Source organism: Engraulis encrasicolus, chromosome 10 (genome assembly GCF_034702125.1).
Source record: "Engraulis encrasicolus isolate BLACKSEA-1 chromosome 10, IST_EnEncr_1.0, whole genome shotgun sequence".
In the NCBI taxonomy this organism is placed as follows: Eukaryota; Metazoa; Chordata; class Actinopteri; order Clupeiformes; family Engraulidae; genus Engraulis; species Engraulis encrasicolus.
The window spans coordinates 17,287,315-17,308,219 of NC_085866.1; the positions used below are offsets into that span (position 1 = coordinate 17,287,315).

The window sequence follows — 20,905 nt, forward strand, 5'->3', positions numbered from 1 at the left end:
AGACCGCTACACAAAGATTAACGGTTGGAATTCTGGTACAATAGTTTGCAAAGTCCGTGACCGATCATAAAACAGTGAATACAGAATGAATGGGGAGAAATGACAGTGCATGTGTTTGATGGCGGCTGCCACAGCAGACGCCGTGAAGATGCGCTACAAGTCGCATCGTCACACACCCCCCAACTCAAGCTTGGCCCTCCTCGTCGGGACGGGACAAGAAATCTGCCGGCACATTCACCTTGCCCGGCTTGTACTGCACGGTGAACTTGTAAGGCTGGAGGGAGAGATACCACCGGGTTATGCGGGCATTACTGTCCCGCATTCTGTCCAGCCACTGCAATGCCCGGTGGTCAGTCTCCACCACAAACTCCTTGCCCATGAGATAGTACTTTAAAGTGTCCAGGGCCCACTTAATGGCCAGGCACTCCTTCTCCACTGTGGAGTACCTGGTCTCCCTGGGAAAAAGTTTCCGGCTGATATAGATCACCGGTCGTCGCTCTTCCCCCACCCCCTGCACCAACACAGCCCCCAGCCCCAGCCCAGAAGCATCTGTCTGGACGGTTAAGGGCAAGTCGAAGTCGGGGCTTTGGAGGACGGGACTGTGACAGAGGCTGTCCTTAAGGTCCCGAAAGGCCTTGTCACACTCCTCAGACCAGACCAGTTTGTTGGGACTGGACTTTCGGGTGAGGTTGGTCAGTGAGTGGCTCTGGTGGAGAACTCAGGAATGAATCTCCTGTACCACCCCACTAACCCCAAAAAGGAGCGGATCCCCTTCTTGGTGGTGGGTGGCGGAGAAGGAAGTCAGCACGGCGTCCACCTTAGACACCTGAGGCTTGATGGTGCCACCACCCAGGACATAGCCCAGGTAGCACACCTCCGGCCTGGCAAGCTGGCACTTGCTTGCGTTGACCACCAGGCCGGCGTCTTTGATCCGCTGGAACACGTCGGCCAGATGTTTCAGGTGGTCCGCCCAGGAAGTGCTGAAAATGACGACATCGTCAATGTAGGCGGCGGCATACGACTCCGCCCCCCTCAGCACCCGATCCATCAGGCGCTGGAAAGTGGCGGCCGCCCCATGTAGACCAAACGGCATGGTGGTGAACTGGAAGAAGCCAGTGGGTGCTCGGAAGGCGGGTGAGTTCCTGGGCCTCTGGCGTCAAGGGGACCTGCCAGTAGCCCTTGCACAGATCAAGGTGTGGTCAGGTAGACCGCCTTCCCGAGCCGCTCCACCATCTCGTCCCACCCGAGGCATCGGGTAGGGGTCAAACTTAGAGATTGCGTTGATCTTTGCGAAGTCCACGCAGAACCTCAGTGCTCCATCCTTTTTGGGTACGAGCACCACTGGGCTGCACCACTGGCTGTGGGACGGCACGATCACACCCATCTCCAGCATGGACTGCACCTCGTCCTTCAGTGCAGGAATCAGGCGTGCTGGAACCCTGATGGAGGTCTGGGCGGATGGGGCCTGGAGACGTCAGCTGGATGTCATGGCTGATCACCGTCGTACGGCCTGGCTCCTTCCGAAAGAGACCCTCAGGGATGATGTTCTGCAGCTCCTCCTGACGATGACTGGCGAGGTGGTCGATGGGCGGAGGCACGTCTCCGCCTCCGGCAGTGGGGAAATACTGCTCCTGCAGCTCCTCCTCCTCAGGCACCGATCGCGCCCACATTGCGTTGCCGACCGGCTCTGGACGAGACACCCACTCCTTCAGCAGATTGATGTGGAACACCTGTTTTGGTCTGCGACGATCAGGCATGGCAACTTCATAGGTCACAGGACCCATCTTTCGAAGCACTTCATACGGGCCTTGCCACTTGGCAAGCAGGCTGCTCTCCGACGATGGCAGGAGCAGGAGGACCTTCTGCCCAGGATTGAAGCTGCGGCTACGCGCCGTCCGGTCGTACCATGTCTTCTGCTTGGACTGGGCTTGCTCCTTGTTGTCGTGGGCCAGGCTGCTCAGCTCCTCCAGCTTGTCTCGCATTTTGAGAACGTAGCTGATGATGTTCGTCGGCGCTGCAGGACCCTCTCCCATCCAGGCTTCTCGGAGGACGTCCAGGGGACCCCTCACCTGGCGGCCGTAGAGGAGCTCGAAGGGTGAGTATCCTGTGGAAGCCTGGGGGACCTCACGGTAGGCGAAGAGGAGATACGGAAGCCACTGGTCCCAGTCGGCCCCAGTGTCGCTCACAAACTTCCTGAGCATGGCTTTGAGCGTTTGGTTGAATCGCTCAACCATTCCGTCGGTCTGCGGGTGGTAGGGAGATGTTCTAATGCCCTGGATGCCCAACAGAGAGTAGACCTGCTTCATGAATTTGGAATTGAAGTTCGTGCCTTGGTCTGTGAGCACCTCTCTGGGGACGCCCACCCGTGAAAACAGCTGCAGAAGGCAATTAGCTACCTGCCGGGACTTAATGTTTCTCAAAGGGAAGGCCTCGGGGTAGCGGGTTGCATAATCGCTAATGACAAGGATATAGCGGTGGCCTGCCCTACTCTTGTCCAGGGGGCCTACAATGTCCATTGCTATCCTTGTAAACGGCGTGTCAATTATGGGCAGGTTGACAAGGGGAACTTTTGTGGTTCTATGGGAGCGGTTAGTGAGCTGGCAGGTCGGGCAAGACTTACAGTGATTGACAACTTCCTGGTATACTCCAGGCCAATAAAAACGTTGGGCAACCCTCTCTACTGTCTTTTGCTGACCAAGGTGACCGGCCCAGGGGATGCTGTGTGCCACCTCCAACACCTTAGGCCTGAGGGATTCGGGGACAACCAGCTGCTCTCCCTCCTCACTCACACGCAATCAGCTTCCCTTCTCTGATCACAAAACTCTCCATGCCACATAGTGCTGCTCTAGCAAGTTGGTCCTCATCAGTTACTACACTTTCAAAACACTTTGCAAGGGTAGGGTCATCTTTCTGCATTTGGTTAAAATCATACACATTTAAAAAACATCGCCCTCTTAGTAGTGCGGAAGAGAGACTGGACTCCTGTACCGGAGTGCCAAAGAATTTCTCCTTCCTCCTTGTGGACCGGGACTTTCTTACTTTGTCTGGCCCATGGACCTCGCCAAAGGGCAACTCCTGCCAAGTGCTGTCAGCAGGGTTGGCCTTGGCTTGGGCCCGTGTCGCTACCATGCCTGTAGCTGGAGGCATGTAGCTTTGCAACAAGTCAACCAAAATTGGTACATCCTGTCCTAACACAACTGGGTAGGGGCAGTTATCCATGATGGCGACGTTTAAAAGGTAAGTTTGGCCTTCAATTTCTACAGGAACATCTGCTGTCTGGTGCTCGCTCTCCTCCCCATGAATACATTTGACTTTAACCGTACCCACCCGGAACAAAAGTCTGACTGCTGCCAGTGTCAATGAGTGCCTTAAACACCTTCCCTCGAATGCTAACGGGAACCAACGTATCCATACAGCTAGGGGCTGGTTTACGGTCACTTGTAGGGGTGTAACACAACATGGCTGCACTAGAGGACGTTAAAGGGCATTGGGGTTTAATGTGATCTGGCTGTCCACAACCATGGCAAATGATGCGGGGCTTGGGCCTAGTGGGCTGGTTATGCTTGTAGTTAGGGTTACGGGGAGGGTGAGGGCTAGGCCTGGAGTTTGGGGCATTAGAGGGCTTGTACTCACGACTACCACCCGCAGGCTTGGCTTGGAGCTGAAGATCTTGGTTGCGCTGTCCACCTTGGTTACGCCGGTTGGGTTGATCTTGGTGCCCGATGTTGTATCCTCTGCGGTGGCGACGAGCAGCGACGAAAGATTCCACCATCTCGGCTGCCACCTTGGAGGTTTTCGGGTTACGCTCCATCACCCATACCTTGAGCTCGGGGTTGAGCATACGTAGAAACTGTTCAAGGACGATGGCGTCTCCGATCTGCTCCTTTGTCTTGGTATTTGGACACATCCACTTGCCGTAGAGGTCAGTGAGTCGTGATTGCAGCTCCCGCGCCGTTTCTCCCTCCTGGATGGTCATCTCCGGAACCTGTGCCTGTATGCCTCGGGGTCGATCTCGAACTTTGTGAGGATGGCTAGCTTCACCTTCACGTAGTCTTGAGCCTCGACGACGTCCATGGCGACATAGGCGGCTCTGGCTTTCCCGGACAGTAGAGGGACCAGGAAGACAGCCCAACTCTCCATAGGCCATCTATTTGCAGTGGCGATCCTCTCAAATGTGGTGAGGTAATGCTCGATGTCCTCGTCCTCCGTGTAGGGTGCCATCTTGGGAGGACGGTAGCCATATTGGGCCGGGGGAAGAGACAACGGCCAGGAGGCTTCGGTCCTGGGGCTGGCCGCACGGGATGCTGAAGGTGGTCTGCTCTCAAGAGCAACGCTCGCAGACCGCAGCTCCTGGTCATCCTGGCGTGCAGGCTGAGTCTCTGGTTCAGGCTCTGGAGTGTCTGGTACGGGACGGTCGTCAGCTTCAGCGGCAGTCAGGTGTTGCTGTTCGGAGTCTTCCGCTGGGGTCAGGCGGTGCTCACTGTCCGACTTCACTAGTGTCTGCAGCTGCTGAAACTGGTGCTGCATGGTACTCCACCTTTGGTCTTGCCGCTGTGCCGTTTCTCCCATCTCTCTTCTCTTTTCTGCTGGGCCTGGATGAAAGACTCCAGCACCATCTCTAGTCTGCCCATGCGATCATCGGGTGGCGCAGACTGTGGCCTCGTGTTGCCGTCTTCCCACTCCAACTCAGCAGGGGGCGCTCCATATGCGCCCAAGGCAGACTTGCTTCTCACCGCTGGGGGATTTGGTTTCCCTTGTGCTTGCATCTCTTCAGCCTACTGTGTGCCGACCCTCATAGACACTGGTCCCAGCGCTGCCACCAAAATGTTACAAGGTAGAGTGTCGAGGGTCTTACGAGTCAGGCACACAGATGAGGCACGAGGCAGAAGATGTGGTTTTGCCATTTATTTTTGCACAGCACCGGTGAAAGTGAGCCAAGAGACCAAAATAAACCAAAAATAACCAAAACAAAATATAAAGAAAATATAACTGGACACTATGTACAAAATATACAGAAAATAAACAGGCTACGTGGAGCCAAAGAAAACATGACAAATAAGACACTTTACCACCTTTATAAACCCTGGCCAACGATTTTAACGGTATTAAGCCCCAAAATAGTGGCATACCCCTTTAAGGTGACCCAAAAATTGAATCTTTCATGGGGCCCTCCATTTCTGTTGGCGCCCCTGGTGGTGATGCTGTACAGTACCTCCACCTCATGCTTTACCTTTACAGTTTCCAAATTGACCTGAGGGATTCTCAGAGGTACTGCTGTGGGGTTGTGAAGAGAAGGGAGTATTTACATAAAACACTTCAAATATGCTTTTATGGATGCCTGCCTATTATAACACATCATAATGTATTACTGTATATTACTTGCATTACATGCTCTAAATACAGGCCATGCTTTTATATATTATAACCATTCTATGAATTAGTAACAGTATTCACTGTACTTGCCTGTTTAATAAGTGGTTAACGCATTATTTTAAAGGGTCACTGTTACAGTGTACTGCACAGTGGAATAACTGGTGTCATAAAATGTAATAATGTGTATTAGTATTGTACTTACATCATGCATTTTTGTGTATGTACATGCTGTAGGCCTACTTACAGTGTAATATGGTCACGAAAAGGGGGTCACAGCAGAAAAAGTCTGGGAACCAAAGCTGCCATGATATCAGTCCATTGGTTACTAGAGATCAAGTGGCCAAGTGTCCCCCAGCTTGCAGCCCGATGCCCATCAAGGTGAATCATCCTCCATGTCCCCTGCAGCTTATTTAAACATGCAGCAATTCCAATTACTATGCTATCGCACAGACAAAGTGTCACAGTGCCTTTCCCCCATGTCATGGGAGTAAAGACAAAAAAAGGTTGATTGCGCGCTGAGACATCTTTGATGAGTGTCAGAACTATTTAGGCAGATTTAACAGTGAGAAAAGCAATTTCGCTGCATGGGAAAAACAGGATTGGAGAATAAGGCATCCAATCATCTTGCTACCACAGTGACACTGCAGCGTTATCCCCCCTGTTTCACACAATCATTTCACATTGCTGATAAAGACACATTCATCTGTCACTGTGGGTACGCTTAGAAATTACAACTATAACCAAAACTATTTTTCTATTTAGGCCTACTCTGCATAAATATTTGTTCTGTCTGACAAACACATAGGCCTACTTTCTCATAATCACCAAGTCACCATGTTAGAAATTCCATCTAGTGTATAACAAAACAAAATCTATTCAACTGATTCATTGACTCTGTATGCTAACCATGACCCTCCCACCTCCTCTCATTCACATGAGGTAATTGTGATCTTATTGCATTAGTGTACAAACAAAGTGCTTTCCCCACCGTGCCCTGCATGAGAGGAGAGGAGCGTGTCTGTCTGTCTGTTAGTGCGTCTCCCTCCCAATGCTAATGATGATGATGATCTGACGATCTGGTGATCTGATGGCTAACACAATAAGGGGCCCTCTCCTCTCCTCTGCACCTTGGCGGGGCGGACCGTGACAAATGGCTGACCTTGCTAATCAGCGCAGCGTGAGCCCGTCAGACGGGCCGTCAAGATGGCCATGTACGCTCAGAAACATGGCGTCCAGATGCTATCACCCAAACGACTTCCTTTAAAGATTACGATGGCCACGCCGCAGTGTCTGTGAATCGACTGGCTGGCTGTACATGCAGGCCGCGTAAAAAAAGAGCACAAAAATAAAGAGTTGAGGAGCTGCAGTCCTCGGGCTGAAAGGGCAATGCAAATAGATTAACTGCAAATGAGGGAGTCAACATCGCTGACATTTGGACAAGCAAGGTGGACGCTGTTCCTTGAGTGTTAAATGGCCCAAGAATAAGAGGATGTGTGTGCGTGAGTGTGCGCGCGTGTGTGAGCCTGTGTGTTGCCACGGCTGACTTATTCAGACAGACACCCACCTGCAGCTTTTCTGCAACACCACAGTCACCAACACAAGTTCTGCATACATCTATACACTGACCTTAAGTGTGACAAATGCGCTAATAAAATACAGATGACACGTGTCACCATGTAATCAGCAGGAATTTCTCCTTTTAAGGGGATGACGAAAACCTTTGATGTCAAGAGTGTAGCTGCGTGGTCAGTGATGATGGTCGGTTGGCATAAAACCGCAGACCACACCTCCACCACAACGTATGATTGGACTTACGCAGATCCTCTCCTGTCATTTATCAATAAGGGGAGAGGCGCCTCTTCCTTTAGCGGACCCGTTCTGCTTCAATCATCGGACTGGAGCGCTCAACTTCACCAACAGCGCCGCACTCTGCACTGGGTCAGGTCTTTCATAGCGCCATCACCTCAGGTAAGTTGCAATCAAAAATAGAACAACTCCCTCTTGACACTTTTATTCAACAAAGTGTCACAGGGTGAAAAATGGCTGCAGGTGTATTGATGGCGAGGTATTCCTCAATGTTGTAGACTGTATGGCGTTTGACGAGGTACCAAGGCAATGTACGACCCGTGCGTAAAACAATTAGTTACGCTATAGGGTTGCTATTTTAATCGTCAAGGGATGTATTTTTTAATGTTTAGCTGTGCGCCACTTTGGAACATGTAAATCTTTCACAGATTTTTGGATTTGGATAAAAGTACCATGCTGGCACAAAAGTTGTTACGGGTAGTAAATGTTGCTTTCGAAGAGTACACTTATTGCAACGGTTGAAGTAGACTGAGTGTCAAGGAATTATTCAATAAACCTTCTGGTAAATCGCCTTGGCGCCCTGAGCGCACATTTGGTTCCCGATTCCAAACTCTGGAAATAATGTTGCAATTACAATGTTTTCAGGTCTAAGGTCGTGCGTTACCATGATAACGCGTATCAATACTTACCAGAGTGCGGCTTAAAAAAAAGTATGCTTGTTTTTGTTTGCATAAAATACTGCGCAATGGATGAAAATGTACAATGGATATCTTGCCTATTTGGTCTGCATGAATTAAACATTTGTGACAGTGTGCTATTTTTGTTATTATTGTATATCCCTGCAGTTACGCACTTGAAGATGATCCGAGGATTGCTGTTGGTGGTGTTTTTTCTCGTCATGGAACCCCCTTTTTCTCTGTCCAATTGTATAGAAGTAGACAGCCAGAGATCAAGTTCCGATGTAAGTTCTGTTGTATGATACCGGAATTGATCGTGTGTCTTGTCTTGTTCATTTAAAGTACACCTGTTACAAAAGTCTAATGGCAAGCCTACCTTGCAGGACACACCGAGTTTTCGGAACCCAACGCGGGAGCTATTGAAGCGGTATAACGACATAGACTACGACAGCTTCGTGGGTTTAATGGGGCGTAGAAGCACTGGTGAGTGTGTCCATTATTGGACAGAAAAAGAGTTCTGTGGCCATATGCTGTCTTGTAATAACCATCATATTTTAACTGTGGCTGTTTAAAAGGGCAACAGGGGCCGTATTTAAGTGTTCTTTTCGTCTTTCAGATGCCGAAGAAATGCCAGCTCCACTCAAAAGTAAGTTGTTTTTTTTCTAGCTTTGTCAGAATGATCAAATCAATCATGCTTGTCTCTGGAGGGAAATGTGCTAATTTTTCCGTCTTGCTGTTTAGGAGAAATGCACGACATTTTTGTGGGACTCATGGGACGCAGAAGTACTGACACAGGTGGGTAAAGTAGGGGCGAGCATTCCAATTAGTGACTGGAGCATTCTAGACTGACAGTCTATAAATCAATCTCATTCTCTCAATGCAATAGTGGTGGTGCGCGCCACACTGGTAGGCTACTTTCGCTGCGTGCTTTAATAATCATATCTATCAACAGGTGCCGGGCGTCCCTGGAGAAAGGACTATCCCGGAACAAGAAGCATCTTCAACAAATGCAAGCTGAGGTGAGGCATGACTGCGTCCGTTTAATGATAAGTCGTCAGTGGTGGACTGATAGAGTAGTAGATGTCCAATTGTCTGGTGCGCCGCACCAACAAATGGGGGACGCTTGTTTCTCCGCTCAACAGAACCCCGTTAATTACAACCACGTGGCACATAATATTATAAACGATGATTTCCCTTGATAGTGTCATTACTTTAGCTATTTCGCAAAGGCTTTATTAACAGCCTAACGAGGATTTTATTGCCATGGTTCAAGGAATGTGTCTGAATCTCAGACTAAAACGACTAAAAATCAGATCACACAAAGGTCTCATCACTCTTTTTAATGTCTTATTTAAAGCCGAAAAGAATGTGGACTGTGCTTTTCTTTCCTAGGTTTCGGCGTGGGTTATAGTCGTGCCTGCACCGCCGGGAGAATCATCCATCACACTTAAGACTACATCTTTTCAAGACATGCTTTCCTGTAAAAAAGACAAATTATTTCTTCTACAGAAACACTGCAATGGCATACCTTTATATGTAATTAAGAGAAAGATGATTTATACATTGACACATGGGCGAGGTTTACTGTGACAAACCACCTAGTTTGTATATTTGCAGATATGATCTTCAATTATGTTTGCCTTCAATTTGTTATATTTTATGTATGGCTGTAGTGATTTATTTCTCTCTGACTTATTCTGAATTGACCTATTTTTTGTAAATAAACACTATTTAATTTACTCTGGTGGTTATTGTGGGTGCCTTACATGTAGGCCTATACAGTACACGGTACAAGGGCAACAGAGATGAAGTGGCATGCAAACAGTATGACATCTATTGAGCACCATGAAGTGGTTTGTGTTCAGCTTCACCAGTGCACAAAATATCCCTCATTAGGTAAACATGATGAAAGTGATTTGAAATGGAACAGATTAGTGGGTTGTATAGTTAGTGTTTGGACTGGACTTAATACATCAACTCAGTATGTTGGCACTTAAGCATGTAACATGTGAAAAGATACATGTTAGACAGTTGAACATCAGCAAGTGGCAAACAGAGAGAGCTCACCAGTTGGTTGTGGCCAAAAGAAAGCCATTTGCAGCTTGGCCAACCAGTAGTTTAGGAAAAAGACAAACCTGTCTGGAAATATAAATAAATAAATAAAATTGAATAAAATATCAATCTTGCACTCACACACAAGTAATACAATAGCAGAGGTGGAAGAAGTACTGAAGTTGTGTACTTAAGTAAAAGTAGAAGTACCCTGCGAAAAAATTACTCAAGTGAAAGTAAAAGTTGTCTACCAAAAATGTACTTAAGTAAAAGTCCTAAGTACAAACTTTTAAATGTACTTTTTGAGTACAAAAGTACAAGTAGGCCTACTCGCGCAATGACTGTCTTTCTCCATGTCTGCCTACTTGATCCAATAGGAAAAAGTTTCTGCAACGGTTCTATTAGAACATGATGAGTTCTGTTAATGTGTTTTAAAATATCTTTTCTGTCTGGGTGTCAGTTTGGAAGAGGGGCTTGGTCCCGCCTCCCTGCCCGCAGCTGAGGCTACTCAAATATCCACGAAACACAACAGGAAAACCTAGGATAAATGTAACTAGTAACAAAGTCTTCTTCTAAAAATGTAAGGAGTAGAAAGTACAAGTAGTTGTCAAAAAATGTAATTGAGTAAAAGTAAAAGTCTGCATTTTTATTTTTACTCAAGTAAGTACAAATTCCAGAAAAATCTACTTAAGTACAGTAACGAAGTAAAAATACTTAGTTACGTTCCACCTCTGTACAATAGGCACAGGAAAGAGAAGCAGTTGTTTTCACACATGTATCAGGTGTTTTGTTCATTTAATACCAAAATAATCAGCATTAAAATCTGGCATGTACTCTAAACGTTTTGTTCCAATGTGAAGTCCCCCTCCCCTCGCTGTCAGCTCCCATCTCCAAGGGGAGACAAGCTACTGTATACTCTGAGCCCTTATGAAATGATACCCCAGACACTGGAGAGAGCAGAGTAGAATAGAGTAGTAGAGTTTTAGAGTAGAGTCTAGTAGAGTAGTAGTAGAGTACATTAGTAGAGAAGTAGAGTAAAGCTGAGTAGAGTAGTAGAGTACAGCAGTAGAGTAGTGTCGAGTACAGTAGAACAGAGTAGAGTAGAGTAGAGCATAGTAGAGTAGTGTACATTACAGTAGAACAGAGTAGAGTACATAGTAGAGTGGTGTTAAGTATGGTAGAACAGATTAGAGTAGAGTAGATTTACTTTATTGATCCCCAGGGGGGGAGTTAACCCTTTCATGCGGAGCCTCAGTTGTAACCTTGTATTCACCAAAATGGAAATGACTTAATATCTTAATCAGTTACTCTCGGTAATGTCATAGCAATGTTGCTATTGTGTAGTTAAGCTTTGACAGCAAATAATTGAATAGGAATGCTGGCGGTCCCATCTGCCTAAAAGGCCTAGTCAAGTAGTGACACAATACACATAATACACATAATACACAACATTTCAAGACACATTTAGTCAACAGACATTAAGACAAGACGAAATCAAGGAAGAAAAGAATAATTGTGCAAACATATCCTGGGAGTTGAGGCATAAAAATCACAATGTGTTTTCTTGTAAATATTAAAGTGTTGCCTTTCTTAAAGGTACACTGTGTAAGATTTTTTTTGTTGCTTATTTCCAGAATCCATGCTACCTATTCACTAATGTTACCTTTAGGCCTACTTACCACCACCATCAAATTCTAAGTATTCATTATGACTGGAAAAATTGCACTTTTCATAGGCTACATGAAAAGGGGGATCTTCTCCATGGTCCGCCAGTTTGAATTTTCAGAAATAGTCATTTTTAGCTGCAAAAATGACTGTACTTGGGCCATACTAGAAAAATAGTTTATTGTTTAGTAAACTTTCATGAAAAGGTCAAATTTGGCAATAGGCAACCCAGTTTCAATGAGCAGCTTAGTTGCAGTACCCTTTTTGACCATTTCTTGCACAGTGTACCTTTAAAGAGCCCCAAACACAGCTGTCATCCACACAGATCAATATCCAACCCAAGCAGCCAGAGGAGGGAATGAACTGAGCATCGTATAGGGCTGAAACCGACAGGTCATGGGGTCAATGTCGACAGGTGGGTGAAAGTGGAGAATAACCAGAGCCTGTGTTATAAACTTATTGTCACAAAATCTAATGAACTAGGATTAATCAGCAATGTCATAGCAATGTTGTTATAATGTAGTCTTTGCAGGAAAGAGTGAATGGACCTGTCGTCAAGCCCATGTGCACAATGATGCTACTATTTATGTGTGCCATTTACGTAGCACTATGAACTATGATGGAAGATAGCCACGTTTATCTGAATTGAATGTATCACTTGCAGATTAACATTTGAACGTCTCAATCCTCCACTGTGAAGTGTCAGAGGTACCCTGTGTTAAGGATGGGGCCGTCTCCACCCACTTTCCTCCTTGGAGACCCTTGCCAGATATCCATCCTCATTGCCATCCTATTGCTCAGTGAATGACAAAAAGACCAACAAAGGTCGGCGTCTGCGCCTTGAACTTAATGCTCGTGTATTGCTTGGTGCGAGCACTCCCAAAAAAGTAGTAATCACTCAAAAATGGAAAAAAGGAGGCGCACACAAGACTTGTGTGAAAAAGTGTATTGAAGCAGAAAATATACAACAGGGAGACATTGAAAATGGACTAGCTCCGAAACGTCTGTCTCTCCAGTTAATCCTTAGACTTCTGTTGTATATTTTCGGCTTCAATACACTTTTTCACACAAGTCTTGTGTGCGCCTCCTTTTTTCCATTTTTGCGCATCCTATTGCTCACACTGGTAATGGGTAGGCAGAGCATATCCTTTACAAATGTGGAAACGTGTGAAGACAAAAGTAAAAGCAAAATTATATAGTCTACCTAAATGTGAGCCAAGTTGAGTCCTTTATTCCATCGCCATATTGCACGGTAGCAAATTGGTATAACGGGGATGGGGGTACACAGCTTTCAACTGAATGCTGCCTAAGGCAGAGACATTAACATTTAACTGCTATCCACACTGCTTATTCAAAGCCCTGACTAACACAGTTAGCCTGGCTCTCATGCAGACCCTTTGTGCTTCGTGAATCGTGCATCTTCGTGAGCTCGCATCTGCGTGAGAACTAGGTTATAACAAAGTCATCACAGTAGACTAGAATACGCGTGGAGATGTCAACTCCTGTACTATTCTTCCTCTTCTTTTCCATCCTTTAAAACATGTGTTACAACGATAGAAACACAGGTTTCATTGACATCATACATACTGCATGTGTAAGACTGACATCCTTTTGATTTTCTTCAGTTCTTCCGCCTCACAGTGCAGCAGCTAGGCTACGTATGTGTGAAGATATTAAACTGAGAGAAATGTCATTAAACCCTGTGTTCAGCAAATAATTGTGAAGCTTTTTTCTCTACTCTCCTAATAACCAGAAGCAAGACATTCCACCACAAAACTAAGCTGTTTAGCAGTTCACAGTCTGTCCAAACTCAATTTCATGAAATTTGTTGCTGCCTTTTGGCTAGACAGGGTAGAATTAACAAGTATTGGTGGGTACCCAGCAATCCAAACACTACAACTGTTACCACTTAATAAAAACTAATCATCAAATATTTGCTCACACCACGCGTACCTTCACTGGTGTAAAACAACATAATCTTGATCTTGGTACTGCAGTCAGATGATCAGGGCTTGACAAACACACACACACACACACACACACACACACACACACACACACACACACACACACACACACACACACACACACACACACACACACACACACACACCGTACACACACACACACACACACACACACACACACACACACACACACACACACACACACACACACACACACACACACACACACCGTATACACACACACACACACACAGACACACACACACACACACACACACACACACACACACCGTACACACACACACACACACACACACACACACACACACACACACACACACACACACACACACACACACACACACACACACACACACACACACACACACACACACACACACACAATCTACAAGTCAGATGTGTCCTCTGATGTTAATGAATATTGACTGTTTAAGATCGCTCATCCACATCTGTGTGTGATGTGTTTCTATATGCAAGCAATGGCACATTATTCTCCAAAGCAAACACACCAAAACCCAGGAAGTGACAGCTCAAAATTTCTCACATTTGTTAAAGCATTTGTTCTTGCTCCAATGCGATGTTAACTTTGGTTTAATCATTTTCATTTTCTGGCCTTGGGGCCAATCATAACCAATTGAACAAGATGATTTTATCACACACATGGTAGTAGGTGCCTCAGGCATGACCTGTTCTTGAGTGCTACAAAGATCTGATGTATAGGTAAATAGTGGCAAGAAACCAGCTCAGTAGGCGATACCAAATTTAATTTTATGATGGATACTGTAAATGTGTTTCGATCACACATTCCCAAGGTTAGCTTTAAGCAAGGCCAGTTCTAGTCAATTTGAAGCCCTAGGCAAGAACCCCCTTTCTTTTTGTGCATAGATGGCATCTGTAAACATATCATTATAGGCACGAGCACAGCTGATCTTGTCTCTCATACACATACTGTATATACTAAGTGCCTATGAATAATCAGATTCAATGTGAAGTTTAATGTTTTATTTCACTTGACCCTCTAATTCTGTCAGATTTTCAGGCGTTGTTATGATGTCCCTAAGGCATTTGGCAATAGGCGACTACCTCGTTTGCCAATGCTTATCGTCTGCCCTGGACATAGGAGGACAGCTCATAGAGAAAGCAGTAGTGCTGCCTTGTATTCTTTCAGCTGGCGGTCTTAACAAGGGTGACTTGATGAACTTAACCCCTGTTGAGGCGAACTAAATTACAGTAATTTTTTTGCTTTGTGTGTGATTGGCGTGATATTGAATTGCTTGATTTATCCTGGACATTATAAACTGCGCTATATAGCCCTGTCTTGCAGCTGCCAACGGGCTGCTAGTCTCTATTCATTCTCATTGGGTCTCATCTGAACCATGTCAAGGCTCATTACCTTGCTGACTATGAATGTCTCTACTCTCTTCATAGAGACATTCAATGTGGTCACTGTTGATGTGTGTAGCTAAGAGCCACATCACGAATTTGCCATTCTGCAAACCCAGTATACCCCTAGAACTGCTGCTACTAATTACAAAATAATCATATCATACCATCACATAGGCCTAATATTTGCAGAACACACACACACACACACACACACACACACACACACACACACACACACACACACACACACACACACACACACACACACACACACACAGGAATGCAAACAAACTCACACTGAAACACACACATATGCACGCACGCACGCACGCACACACACAAGAGTTTCCCTGGTGGACTGTGGTTCTTGTGCCAAGAGGCACTGTCCTCTAGTTTAGTTTAGTTTAGTTTAGTTTAGTTTAGTTTAGTTTAGTTTAGTTTAGTTTAGTTTAATAGCTTATTTGACAGGGGCCATGTACACTGCCGTTCTAGTTATAAAGCTATAAAGCTAATTTACTACATTCATTTGTCGTTCCCGGGCAGGGAGCTATAAAACAAACACACACTAAAACATTTTGCTGGCACTTGGATGTCCATCCGGTGAACCCTTTGCCTTCGTTTGGACCTTCTCCAGTGGCCCCAGGCCCCCCCTCAATGTTGCGCAGTGTTGGGCAAGTTACTAAAAAACTGTGATACATTACTAATTACATGTTACTGTCTTTTCAAAGTAATCCCTTACATTACAATATTACTAAATAATAAAAATAAAATATGGCTTAAATATGGATCTGGCGATTTATAGTGTAAATCAAGCTCATGAGTCATGACTTTTTCACCTCCCGCAGGAGGTGTTTTGGTACCATGCAGACTTAAAACTACCAGGTCCAGGAATAATTTCTTTCTGACCCACCACACACCATTCAAATCCAGGTTATGGTACAATGCATTGTATCTCAACTTAGCATTGTAACTAAGAAAATATTTCAGATTTTTAACCTGTAATGACTTATATTACTGCGTTACAGCAAAAAAAAATAATACATTACAGTAATTGGGATCATTACACACCATAAGGACAATAGTTTAAATGTGCTGCTAAATAGCTACCCAATTAATATGAACTGATTTCGACTCGTATGATTGAAGAAGATATTTAGCCTTTTCAAGGCTAGTTAGGCCTTAGTCAAGGCCTTTTTGTCATTTCAAATCTGACCCTTGATTAATGTGTCACTTCATATTCATACAGATTTAAGCCATTTTGCTTTGACAGGTGGGTGTTCTCCATTGATTTGCATTGAGTGAAGAGCTCAGTTCTACCAACACAAGATGGATGCTGTACTTGCCGTTTTCCACTGCTGTCGCAAATTGCTGTGTAACACTTGAGCAAGACACCAACTCTTGGTCCTTGAGCAAGCCACCTAATACCACTCTGTTCCAGGGACTGTAACCGTTACCCTGTATTTATATAACTCTAAGTTGCTTTGGATAAAAGTATCAGCTAAGTGCAATGTAATGCCACATGTCACCTTAGCATGGGGCTGAGTGACAGGGCTGATGGCCTCAGTGGTGTCACAGCGTGGGGGCCTGTGTGGCAGGGCTATCAGATACCCTCAGTAGTGTCAGCTTGGCTCTGGTCTATGAGCTGAGCCTGAGTGGCAGGGTTAGCTGATGCCTCTGCTGGTTGTTCCACTGCTTCTCTGGGCAGTTCCCCTGCCTCGGTTTGGTCCCCTGTCTCCGCTGCTGTTGTTTGGCCCCTGGCTGTTCTGCACCTGGCTGTTCCCCTGCTCCCCCTGGCCGTTACCCGGACTCTGCTGGCTGTGCCCCCTCTTTTCTGTGATTAATATCCTGCTGCCCCTGCTGGTTGTTCCCTTGCTGCCCCTGCTGGTAGTTCCTCTGCTGCCCCCTGCTGTTTCTAGTTGTTGTGCTCCTGTTGCCTTTGGCTGTTCTGTACCCCTGCTTGGGGTTCTACACCCCTTTGCCCCTCAGTGCAGACCGAGCCAAGAATCCCCTCACACATGGGGTAACCTGTGGGCACTAGCAGAGCCTGTAGCCATGGGGTCACAGGTGGTAGGCCTACAGTACCACTCAAGAGTGAGCATCTGCACGCTGTGCACGTAGTGGAGAGACAGACACAGCCAGGTCGGAACAGGAATGAGGACCATGCTAGGACAAACACACACGCATGCAGGCACGCACGCACTTTAAGCAATGCGCCATGAGTTTAGAATAGGGGCAAAACATTACAGAAACACACCATTCCCAATCATGTGATATGGTGACCTGACAGTCAAGCATGATTATCCAAAGGAGAAAAAAAACATGAGTTATGGCCCAGATTTAAGAAGAGCAATCATAGATGGGCAGCTGTGGCCTGATGGTTTGGGAGATGGTCTTAAGAGCAGAGGGTTGCAGGTTCAAATCCCACCCTTACCGCTCCCTAGATCTCCACCCATGGCTGAGGTACCCTTGAGAGAGGCACCTAAGCCAATTGCTACTGTATCCAATACACTGTATATACAGTACGTGTAACTGTTCAGTCACTTTGGATAAAAGCGGCAACTAACGTAAGTGTAGTCAGCCCAGCCCCGTTCCGACCATCCAGGTAATTACTCTAAATCAGGCGTCACCAACGTGTTGCCCACGGGCGCCAGGTAGTCCTCCAGGAGCTTCTGAGGTGCCCTCCAAGGAGGTTAATAAACATTGATGACTACAATATTTTAGTCACTGTTGATGTTTTTCTTAATTTTAATATGACATTATTTCTTTATAACCTATAAGCAAATTACCATTCAATCATAGTGTGATTTGGGAATGATGTCAAGACATCAGGAGAAGGTTTTGAACAAACAAGTAGCCCTCGGGTAGCCCTCAGTAGCCCTCGGGTAGCCCTTGGTAGCCCTCAGTCGGAGAAAGGTTGGGGACCCCTGCTCTAAATTAACTACTAGCCCGGCAGATGGATTCAAACCAAAATGGTTTCTTCAGTCCAGTCCAGTCATAAAAATTGTGAGCACACAAATTAGTTTAGTTTAGTTTATTGGTTTATTTCATCAGGGACCATGTGCAAGGTACATTAGTTACATAGTAAAAAGATGACCTGCACCAGATTATAGCTAATAGCTAATTTCCATCTGCAGTCCCTGGGCAGGTAAGAAAACTTACAATCCAGTAAAATAGGAGTAGCCACTCAGGCATACAACCCCTACCACGCGCGCGCACGCACGCACGCACGCACACGCACACACACACACACACACACACACACACACACACACACACACACACACACACACACACACACACACACACACACACACACACACACACACACACACACACACACACAATAAAAAGATGTCATATGCAAAAAAGGCTGCAATTGCAAAGTATCAAAACAGGCATGTGCAAAACTATTAGTGGTCACAAAACTGGTTACATGAAAGAAAATTCTTCACTTCACGTGAGAAAAAAGTTACAAAAAGTTTGTAATGTTTTTCATCTTGAGACGTGCAGTGCTGGTTCGTGCACCTTGCAGTGACTACAATGTCCTGGATAATTAGGCAGAAATACTGATGTAGAGAAGTCAGCAACCTCCAAAAACTGCTGACATGTGACATTGTGCTGTAAAGCCACAAGACAGATTTTTGATTATTTCCAAGTGCTGACTGGACAGTACACCAGCTCAAGGTCTTGTCTCCAGTTCTGTTTGCACTCTGCACAATTTCCTTTCATTCTTTATGCGGTCTGACAAAGAGCCACGCAAGAACGCAAGAGGCAGTCATGAAGTACAACATACACAATAATCTTTGCTTATAAACATTCACAATCATAGGATAGGCATAATAAAGAGCAAGAAAGAGAAGAAGAAGAAGAAGAAGAAGAAGAAGAAGAAGAAGAAGAAGAAGAAGAAGAAGAAGAAGAAGAAGAAGAAGAAGAAGAAGAAGAAGAAGAAGAAGAACAAGAAGAAGAAGAAGAGTAAAAAAACCTCTTCCTGTGCCTGAGATTTATAAAGGAGAGGAGCATTGGCCAAACTGTAAACACTGGTACACCTACGGGTACGGCCACTAGCCTGTTTGATCTAATTGATTTTCTGACTGTGCTGACATCTCCCTCTGTCTCTATCTCCGTCCGTCCGTCCGTCTGTCCATCCATCCCTCTCTCTCTCTCTCTCTCTATTTAAGTTTTGACATTGAAAAGAAGCTAAATGGATTTCTTTACCAGTGGAATCAAAAGAGAGTGAAACTCTTTCGTTGCCTGCTAAAGAAAGGACAGGGACCTCAGCTTGTAAAGAACTGGTACACTGGCGGAGGCCAGCCTGTTTCACATTTTTTACACTCTGTGGCTGTTGCCAACTCATGGTAACAAAAATATGTTTTTTTTTTTTTTAAATATAGAGAGGCAGAATTCATTTTTTCACAAGAAAGCCCTGAGTCTCATTACTGTATTCTCACATGTGTAATGACAAAGTTTAATTTAATTTAATCAGAGCTTCTGCACCTTGAGAAAGGAAAGCCGTAGTATGAACTAACAGTCTTGCGTAATAATCACTGATAGAGACAGAGGGTAACAGGAAGGGGTTCTACAGCCTATCAAAGTATTTTCCCTCTTGAAACATCATGCCATTGCAGTTTTACATGTCCCTATATAATTGAAGGCTTCCTTGAAGTCTAAATACAATATATACTGGTATCTCCCATTTCCTTCTCTTATCTTATTTTCCCTAGTGCACTCTTTATGGTTCCACGTACTGTACAATTTAAAACACAAACCTGCACACGCACGCGCACGCGCACACGCACACGAGCATGCACACACACACACACACACACACGCACACGCACACGCACACGCACACACACACACACACACACACACACACACAAACACACATCATGTATCATCATTATCAGTGACATCCCTTTATTTAAAAAGAGGCAAATGTTTACCTTTAATATGTTTGGGTGCCCCTCGGTCTGTTGAAAGAAGCATGAACATAACCTAAGATAACCACCCACCCCTCTGAACAAAGGATAAGGTAGGTTACTATGCTGCCCTACAAAGGCAAAATGCAGTAAGTACATCAACATTGACACGAAGAGAAAGGCCTTCAAAGCCTTGGTATCAGGTTGGATATTTGTAGTTACTGCAAATTTGACTGGTATAGCAATATCTCTAAAACGGGACACATTTGGACCATAATGTAAGGCTTTGCTACAAGATAAAAGAGGTGTAACAAAGACTTTTTTTCTGTCTAAGCTCAATTTTGACTTAAATATGTAGTTACTGCACTTTGCCTTTGTATGGCAGTATGGGCTATTGGCTTTCTTCCAAAGAGCACTGCCATGCCCTGCTTCAACAGGTGAAGTAATTTCAACACGTGGTGAAAAGAATATTTGAATTGCCTTTGCCTACTTTTGACAGCCCCTAGCCTCTTAACTGTCGGGGGGGCCCGGCCCGATGACCTTTAACTTCAACTTTGAAATTCATTCCACAATTGTTTATAATCCACGTGGTGTAATAAACCCAGGAACAACACATATCATTGGAAAGCTTAGACCCTGAGGAATACATTTAGCACTACTGTACAGAGATCTGAATATGTTTGTGCATTATTATCAATTTATTACACAAGGTCACCTTTCAAATATGATCCCCCAAGCACGCTTTTGATGTCTCCCTACTTTCTTATAATGAGTGGACATCAAAAAATGAATACATTCTTGGACACAAAAAGTTAGAATCTAAGGTTTATGAAAATATATATATTTTCTGACTGTAGGCCTATTTCAACCACAAGCTGTACAACTCCACTCAAACCAAACCAAAACTCCACTCAAACAAAAACAAACAAACAAACAAACAAAACTATCACGTTTTTTTCCCTCAAGCATTGTGCTGTTTTCGCCTGAACTGTCGTATTTTTCATATGATCAATGGGATTCCATGTGATCCCCAGACTCT

At 45.2% G+C, this 20,905-nt stretch overlaps 1 protein-coding gene across 2 annotated transcripts; it reads left to right on the forward strand.

Moving 5' to 3' along the window:
• The first annotated feature begins 7,111 nt into the window (after nt 1–7,111).
• tac3a (tachykinin precursor 3a) lies at nt 7,112–9,591 on the forward strand. 2 transcript variants are annotated; one of them, XM_063209606.1, is made up of 7 exons: nt 7,112–7,341; nt 8,025–8,140; nt 8,240–8,339; nt 8,473–8,502; nt 8,598–8,651; nt 8,809–8,875; nt 9,249–9,591. In XM_063209606.1, the coding sequence occupies exons 2-7, from the start codon at nt 8,039–8,041 to the stop codon at nt 9,265–9,267; spliced, it is 372 nt and encodes a 123-aa protein (XP_063065676.1). In that variant the 5' UTR covers nt 7,112–7,341; nt 8,025–8,038; the 3' UTR covers nt 9,268–9,591. The 2 variants fall into 2 exon arrangements, with proteins under 2 accessions (XP_063065676.1, XP_063065677.1); XM_063209607.1 differs by lacking the exon at nt 7,112–7,341 and having other exon boundaries at nt 8,000–8,140.
• The last annotated feature ends 11,314 nt before the right edge of the window (nt 9,592–20,905 follow it).